The following is an 8,675-nucleotide window of genomic DNA, read 5'->3' as shown; positions in this document are numbered from 1 at the left end:
GCTATCCAGCCTCTGGTCTCCCACAGGCCGTCATCCAGGGACCTCTGCTAGGCACAGTCATGGGGGGAGGGATCCAGAGGTCCCATCCAGCTTTGATGGTTCCAAAGTGGAAGCCGGTGCCTGGAAGAGCTGTAGAGGGGAGTCCTCCTCCTCAAGTGAGGCAGCCATGGGAAGTCCTGGAGCCCTCTGAGCCCTTCCCACCCTCACAAATTCTGAATGAACCCTTATTTCCTCTTATTAGAACCTACTGAAGATGTGGCCCGCCCAGCTGTATCAGGTGTTCAAATATTAATAAGGATGTGTTGGGGAATGTGGCTACCACTTTAGGATCGATATCATTCTTTGGGACAAAACAGATAGTTGTTTATGCAAGAAGAGGTATTGCCTCTGTGTCTCTGGGTCTCTAGCAGCTAGAGACTAACAGTTTAAAGTGAGGAGGTGTTCAGCATGGTCCCTGGCACGAAGACTGGGCAGATGAGGCTGTCCTTGCAGCACCTGCTAGATGGCCTGCCTCCACTAGGGGGCGATGTAGTCCAGTCAGGCAGTAGGCAAAGCAGCCCTGCCAAGTGGCCACCTCACAGAGCCACCGATTTTTCTGTCTGCGGTCCTAGACACAGAGCAGTGTCACAGAGGCTAGAGATCCCAGCCTCCTCCAAACAAGAGCTAGCTTGGCAATGCTGACAAGTAGCTTAGATTTCCAAGGTGTGGCTTTTCTGAGCAGCCTTCCCCAGCTTCACTGGGAAATATGCAGATTCTCACCTTGCCTAACTGGCTCTCCATCGTATTGCACATAAACATCAGGAGAGCTTTCAAAATGTGATGTCTGGGCCGCCTTCAAGATCAGAATGTAGTTAGACCTGGCCAACCTGGGCACTGGGTTCCAGGGCTCGGCCAGGGCCGAGACCCCTGCTTAGAACTTGGCACAGAAGACATGTACTTTTTATCAGTATGCACAGCTGACGTAGCCTGGATTCTAAGTGACCGACTGACAGACACTTGAATTCCAGGTGGCCTAACAGACACGCAGAGTCTAGCTGGTCCTTCCATCCATCCATCCATCCATCCATCCATCCATCCACACACTCATTCACTCACTTGCGTATCTTTCTTTTCCATAGCTCTGCCCTGTACCCCTTAGGTATCAGTGCCCTCAAAGGCAGGCATATCTGGAGCTAGAAAGGTGGCTCAGTGGTTAAGAGGACCGGACTTTGATTTCCATTCCCTGCAATAGATGGCTCACATCTCCGTGATTCCAGCCCCACAGGATCTGGTCTCTGAGGGTACCTACACTTACACACACATGTGCGCGCGCACACACACACACACACACACACACATACACACACACACACACACACACACACACACACACACACACACACACTTAAAAACATATATTGTTTGTTATTGCCCTGGAACTCGCTTTGTAGACCAGGCTGGCCTTGAACTCACAGAGTTAAAGGCATGGGCGACCACACCGAGCTGAAAAAAACATATTTTGAAGCAGGCACACGGAAGCAGCCAGGTGGAATCCCATCGAAGCACTAGTTCTCTACTGAGCTCTTTTTGCAGGTTCTTGTCCCTGCGCCTGTCGGGGACATCCTTAAACAGCTCCCCGGATGCCCAGACCTCGGCTCACTTCCTGTTTCCTCCCGTTACATGGTTAACACGTGTAGAAGTGGCATCCTAGCAAGTCTGGGCAGGAGGTTCTCGAGTACCCCTGTCTGAAGGGGAAGCATTGAGTGATGGATGGCTACATATTAGCTGCCCACCTGCAGTCCAGTCAGTGTGGAGTAGAACGTTTCTTCTCACTGAAGGGCAGGGCACAGTGGCTGCTGTTTACTAAGTCTATATGCAACACGTATTATCAACACCATTGTGTCGTCACAGCCAACAGCAACATCATGGTCAGCCCCATTTTCCAGTGGAGGAAATGAAAGCGGGGCTCTGGGAGATGAAGTCACTTGCTGAGGCCACTAGCACTGAAACCAGGGCAATTTGACTGAGGAGCCTGCGCTCCTGTCCCCAGGCTCCGGAGCATCCGTGTTCATCTGTCCTGTACTGAGTCGGGGGTACTTGCTCTGTCCTCCACACTGAGGACTGAGCTCCTTGATGTTTGCCTGTCCACTTGCCAAGGGAAAGGGCAACCTGCCTTCCTCCTAGATGCCAGGAAAAGTGGCTTTGAGTCTAGCATGATTGGCACTTCCTTAGGCCACAGTCGGGCCTGGCACCTACTCAAAAGCTGGGAACAGGTCTAGAGACACGTGCCCTTCCAGGCAATCAGACAGTGACAGTGTCCCTGGGAGCCACTTCCCATGGGGAATCAGGCTTCCTGAGGCAGGTCCCACAGACCTACACTGCGCCACCAGGCATCAGCACCAACTGGCCCTGTATGAAGCCTTCCGGAACCAGCTGCTCCACGAGGCAGCACAGATTAGTGACTCCAGTCTACAGGTGGGGAGACTAGGCTGTAAGAAAATGATCCAGGGCGTGGGTAGCGCAGTGAAACTCAAACCTTAGGCCTAGTTTCTAGATACTGTGTTCCAGCCACGCCTCACTGCCCGAAGTTGATAAACCACTCAGCCCTCCCTTCCACAGAGGAGGAACCCCATCTTTGCATGAAGTGCTGTGTACAAGGCTCTGACTTAGAGTGCCAGGATGGCCCTAAAGGTAAACACCACTACTTCTGTGCTATGGCCATTGCCCATGGCCTCATGGGGGTTCTGGGGACCTTTGCACGTCGTAGCAGAAGCAGGAGACTGGGGACCCTAGGGACCTCCTCTGGACTTCCATTACCCCGGGGTTCTCCAGCACACCCCACGTCACATTGTCTGTGAGCCTAAGCGGGATGAGTGTCACTGCTCCCATGTCCAGGCTAGCGCGGCACAGGTACAGTGGGAGACAGGAGTGCTTCTTGAGGATGGAGAGGGCAAACTCCACTTCCATCCTTACAGCTCTCCTTGGGTCGGTTCCAGTCCATCCTGCCTTCCCAGGCTGTGGAAATTTGTACCTCAGCCCAGAAGAATGAACTGCTGGCAGTCAGCAGCATGGCTACTGGACCAGCCAATCAGAGGCTAGGACTGCCTCAGCCACCTCCAGGACAAAGAGCCAGCTGGGCCCTAGGGGCTGGACCAGAGGGGCCCAAGGGAGAGCCCTGTCTGAGACCTGTGCCCCAGAGGCAGGCAGGAGGGAGGGAGGGGACAAAGGAAGCTTGTAGAATGGGGGCATAGAGGCCATGAAGACAGCCCCGCCAGTGACTGCATACCAAGGCCACGCTGGCTCACAGGCAGCTGCCAGGTGCTGTGTCTTGGAGCCAGGCTCCTTGACTGGGCAGGCAGTGAGGTCAGCACACTGGAGCATGCCTGGCCACACCATCCAGGAGCTAGGCATTTTCTCTCCCACCTGCCCCTCCCCTCTCCTCCAGGTAGGCAAGGACTCTTGTGGAATAATTCTAGAACTTAGACGCTGACTCATCTCTCAAGAATAAAGATAAGCACGCCGGGCAGTGGTGGCGCACGCCTTTAATCCCAGCACTTGGGAGGCAGAGGCAGGTGGATCTCTATGAGTTCGAGGCCAACCTGGTCTACAGAGTGAGATCCAGGTCAGGCACCAAAACTACACAGAGAAACCCTGTCTCGAAAAACCAAAAAAAAAAAAAAAAAAAAAAAAAAGAATGAAAAAAGAATGAAGATAAGCAGTAAGATGTGCAGTTACAGCCTGGCATGGGGGCACACATCTTTAATCCCAGCACTCAGGAGGCAGAGGCAGGCGGCTCTCTGAGTTCAAGGCCAGCCTGGGCTACATAGCAAGCTCGAGAGACCCTGTCTCATAAAAACAAAACAAGACATGCAGTTACAGCTGTCACCTCCTTGCCTGTCTCCATTTCACAGATGAGGGCGTTGATGCTCAAAACAATCAAGGGACATGACATTTGTTGGAAAGCTACTTTGATTTGGGATTTGAATCCAGATATGCTTAAAGGCTTTTTCCTTTCTTTGTCTTCTGCTTAATCTGGGGCCAGCCTCTAAATCTTTTTAAAATTATTATTTTTAAGACAGGGTTTCTTATAGCCCAGGCTGGCCTTGAAACTCACTGCGTGGCTAAGAATAAACCTGAAGTCCTGATCTTCCTGCTTCTACCTCCCAAATGTCAGGTCTATACAGTGCTGGGGGCGGGGCTCCATGCATGTTAGGCAAGTGCTCTACCAACTGAACTACATCCCACGTGCCCTTTTTACATTTACCATCTGTGTGTGTGTGTGTGTGTGTGCGCGCGCGCGCGTGCGCGCGTGTGTCGCGCACACTGATCGAGTGGGAGATGGAACCCAGAGTTTTATGCATGCTAAGCAAGCGCTCCATCCCTGAGACACACTCCTGGGCCTAAGCCTCTGCTAAAGCTTTTAGGCCTGGCTTTCCACTTCTCTCAATTTCTGGGCTGACCTTCTCTGCCCAGCGACAGATTATAGCCGGTCTCACCTCCTACCATCACCCCATAGAGACATCTGGGGTTCCTGCAGTCCCAGGGCCCTGGAGCAAAGGGAAACCCCTAAATACAAACACATTTGCATGAAGACGCAGGGGTCTGTGACTACAGTCAACAGTGGCAGGAGCACCTGCTACCAGCTTCCTGGGACATAAAAGTCCCCACAGCCAGGTTGGTACCATTCAGTGTTTATTTAGACACACATAAAAGAACCTTGTAGTTCAGACAGCTTGTGCTTTTTTTTTTCTTTTGGTCACATATATATACATACACATACATATATATGTGTACATGTTTTTTTTAAAAAAGGTCAACACATTACCAGTCTCCTACATGCTTTCTATACTGAGCAATATATACAGCCTATTATATATATGTGCATATATATAATATATATTTCAATAACTACATTCAAGTAATGAAACACAGGATTTACAGTTTCCCTCGGATGGCAAAGGGAAAGGAAATTCACAAACAGTTCACAGAGGAAGTACTGTGAGCCCAGCCAACAAGAGCCGAACCCTCTGAGGGTGCAGGGGCAGCAGCAGAAATCACCCAGTCACCCGCTGTTGTCCATGGGCATGCATGCGGATGCGAACCAGGGCAGACTGGCCTGCTCTGCTGGCGTGTAAAGCAGGTCTGGGAGCTCACTTGTCCAGGAGTTGCTCAAACTTGGGATTTACAAAGGAGAAGCCTTGGAAGGCTGCCTGGTCCATAGAGTCGATGAGGTTCTTGTCACTGTACGAAAGGCGGGGTTTCTCACTCAGGAACTCTTGGTCAAAGTTGCTGTAGTCTGCAGGGGATTTCTGTGAGAGGAAGGCAGCAGAGGGTGAGTGCGACTGTCGGGGTATCTCCAAGGTCTTTCAAAGGCATGACAGGCACCCAGGCCTCGAGGTCCTGGTGGGGCAAGCCAGGGCAGTCCACTCAATCGGGAAAGATGATGTCACTGGTCACCTAAAGGCAGTCCCACCATAGGGGAATGCTATTTCCTCAAGGGATGAGGAAGGCAGGTGGGGAGCACTGGATTAGTAAGGACAGGGGACATGGTCCAGAACAGGGGCATGAACTACAGCCTATCGGCCACATGTCTCCTGCTCTGTTTTTAATGGGGCCTAGAAGCTAAGAATAGCTTTTGCTATTTTTGTTTAGCTAGTTTTGGTTTTGGTTTTAGTATTTTTTTTTTGTTTTCTTTTTTTGTTTGTTTGTTTGTTTGTTTGTTTGTTTTATTTACTTATTTATTATGTATACAGTGTTCTGCCTGCATTTATGCTTGCAGGCCAGAAGAGGGCACCAGATCTCATTACAGATGGTTGTGAGCCACCATATGGTTGCTGGGAATTGAACTCAGGACCTCTGGAAGAACAGCCAGTGCTCTTAACCGCTAAGCCATCTCTCCAGCCCCTGGTTTTAGTATTTTTGAAACAAAGTCTCATGTAGCCCAGGCTGTCTACAAATTCATGATCCTCCTGCCTCAGCCTCCCAAGCGCTGGCATCATCTGCCAAGCACCACCACTTCCAGCTCTAGCCCCTGTGATTTTTAATGGTTGGGAGGCAAAAAAAAAAAAAAAAAAAAAACAAAAAAAAAAAAACAATTAAAAGGATATCCAATGTCATATGAAAATGAGGTCAAATGCAAATTTCTGTGCCCACAAATCAAGTTTTATGACTATACAACCACACTCATTGTTGACATACGAATTATGGCTGCATTGAGACTGCCTGGCCTGCAAAGCTCGAAATACTTATTCTCAGTCTGTCTATAAGAAAAGTTCCTGCCGGGCGGTGATGGCGCACGCCTTTAATCCCAGCACTCGGGAGGCAGAACCAGGCGGATCTCTGTGAGTTCGAGGCCAGCCTGGGCTACCAAGTGAGAAAGGCGCAAAGCTACACAGAGAAACCCTGTCTCGAAAAACCCAAAAAAGAAAAGTTCCTAATTCACTGCCCCTAAGGCCTGGACAAGATAGTAACAGGTCTCTGGTGACCCTTGGGACAAACTGAGCTAGAGGGCTCGATCATTCAGCTAGCACTGGTTTGTTTGGCAAATTGTTGGGACTCACATCCAGGGCCCCGTGTGTGTGTATGTGTGTGTGTGTGTGTATGTGTGTGTGTGTGTGTGTGTGTGTGTGTGTGTGTGTGTGTGTGTGTGTGTGTGTGTGTGAAGCAAGTGCTTCACAACTGGCTACATGCCGAGCCCCCAGTGCCGGGTTTGGATAGAATCAGAAGCAACATTTTTAACATGGAAATCCAGATTTCTGGCTTCTTTTGAAAACCGGTGGATTAGAGGAGCCCTGGGTTTACTTCCTTCCTTCATCTGACCCCACCCCACAGTCCTAGAGAGAAATGTTACTATTCTATTTGTAGAAAAACAGGCTCAGAGACATTAGGCCTTGCTCTGTGGCCAGAGGTTTGATGGGTGAAAGATTGGAACCTGGTTTTATTTTGTTTTTGTTCTTTCAAGACAAAGTCTCATGCAACTGAGGTTGGCCTTGAACCCATGATTTTCCTGCCTCCACCTCCCAAGGGCTGGGATTACAGTTACGTGCTACCATGCCTGGCTTTGTTTTTTTTTTTTTTTTACCTTTATTTGGGGAGGGCACTGACATGCTAGGTGAGCACTCTGCCACTGAGCTGGCTATACCAGAGCCCTTGGGCTTACTTCCTGGTAGGCCCATTCTTGGGGCTGAGAGCCCACTGCCCTGTTCACTATGCCCGCCCTGTCCTGCCCCCAGTGGGGCATCACACCTGACTGGTGTGTGCAGGAGAAATTTCTCTCAGTAGCAAGAGCCATGTGCTGCTCTTACAGCTGGGTCAGCTTGTCACCCTGCTCAGGGAGCCTGTGAACAGGAGCTCCACAAGGGAAAGTGCCCTGCTGTCTCAAAGCACAAATGTGGGGCATGTCACAGAGACTGCCCAGTGGGAACAGTATGTCCCAGCAGAGGACAGAGAGCAATCGAGAGGAAGGCAGAGAAGAAGCTGTGATCACAAAAGAGACACAGTGTCCTAACTTCTCTCTTAAAAGACAGGATCATGCTGTGTATCCTGGGCTTGAAGTTGAGGACCTCCTGTGTCCATCTGAGTGTTAGGATTACACGTGTACATCATCACACCCTGCAAGTTCCCAGTGATGCAATCCGCTTCTTATCTCAACCAGTCCCAGTGGCCTCTGAGGATCTGGGGCCTTGATGCAAGCATTGTTCACTTACCAGGAATACCCTCTAGCTGCCCTCTGCCTGGTCTGACATCCCAAGCCCTACACACCCAGCAGTTCTTCCAGGCAGCCTTTCAGACCACTCTGTTCCCTGCATCCCAGGCTCCTACTGACAGACCCTCTCAAAAGCAACCCATAGATGTGTGCCCTGTGATATCTCCCACACTGCTGTCTTCTGTCACAGATTGTCCCCAGTGTGCAAACGTCTTGTCTGGGCTCCTCTAGCTCTGGGGCTTTTTCTTACTTCACCAAAGCCCAATACAGTGCACCCAACAAGGACTTGGCATGTCCAATATCGATTGGAAAATGGATGTGATTGATGATTAGACAGATGGAGCATGGAGGTGAAGTCCTAACTCTGGTGGTCAAAACATAGTTCCCAGAACACAGAGTACTGAAGAATTTCGTTACAAGATGGCTGGCAGCAGGCATGGTGGGGTGCACCTGGAAGAGGACAGCTGCAGTCCCAAGTTCTGAGTCAGACTGAACACCACAGTGAGGTCCTGTCTCTGTCCTTCTCTCTTGGACAGGGTCTCACTATGCAGCCCCGGCTGACCTGCACTTACAAGGCTCTCCTACCCGAGCACCAGGTGCCTCCCCACCACTACACCACCTCTCTGTTGTTGTTCTGAAACAGGGTTCCACGACGCAGCCCGAGCCAGCTGAAAAACGACTATGAAGACTAGGCTGGCCTCAAACTTATGGTTACTCTCCTGCTTCTGCCTCCCAAGTATTGGGATTACAGGTATGCTCTATCAGGCCTGTTTCAGCTTCTGCTTCTTACTTGGTGGTACTAAGATCAAACCCACGGCTTTGTACATACGAGGTTAAATGCTTGACCATGAACTGAATCCCCAGTGCCGACTGTCTGTGAGACTGCTGGAGCTGGACTGAGGAGATTATGAGAATGTAAGGGCTTGGTACAGCATGCCGTGGAGAACAGGAAGCAGGCTTGTTGGAAAAGGGAAAGGGGGCGAGTGTGGGA

The 8,675-nt window shown here is 50.5% G+C and overlaps 1 protein-coding gene across 2 annotated transcripts in view; it reads right to left on the bottom strand.

Moving 5' to 3' along the window:
• Positions 1–4,654: 4,654 nt before the first annotated feature.
• Prkcd (protein kinase C delta) overlaps positions 4,655–8,675 on the bottom strand; it is a 32,366-nt gene continuing 28,345 nt past the window's right edge. For both annotated transcript variants that reach the window (XM_052733749.1, XM_052733748.1), the window contains exon 18: positions 4,655–5,288. In XM_052733749.1, coding sequence (XP_052589709.1) covers positions 5,130–5,288 — 159 coding nt within the window. In that variant the 3' untranslated portion in view covers positions 4,655–5,129. The remainder of the gene's footprint in view (positions 5,289–8,675) is intronic.

Source organism: Peromyscus californicus, unplaced genomic scaffold, assembly GCF_007827085.1.
Source record: "Peromyscus californicus insignis strain IS unplaced genomic scaffold, ASM782708v3 Scaffold_12__1_contigs__length_115047231, whole genome shotgun sequence".
NCBI classification, from domain to species: domain Eukaryota; kingdom Metazoa; phylum Chordata; class Mammalia; order Rodentia; family Cricetidae; genus Peromyscus; species Peromyscus californicus.
The sequence above is the reverse complement of the archived record's forward strand: the minus strand, read 5'-3'. Positions and strand labels throughout refer to the sequence as shown.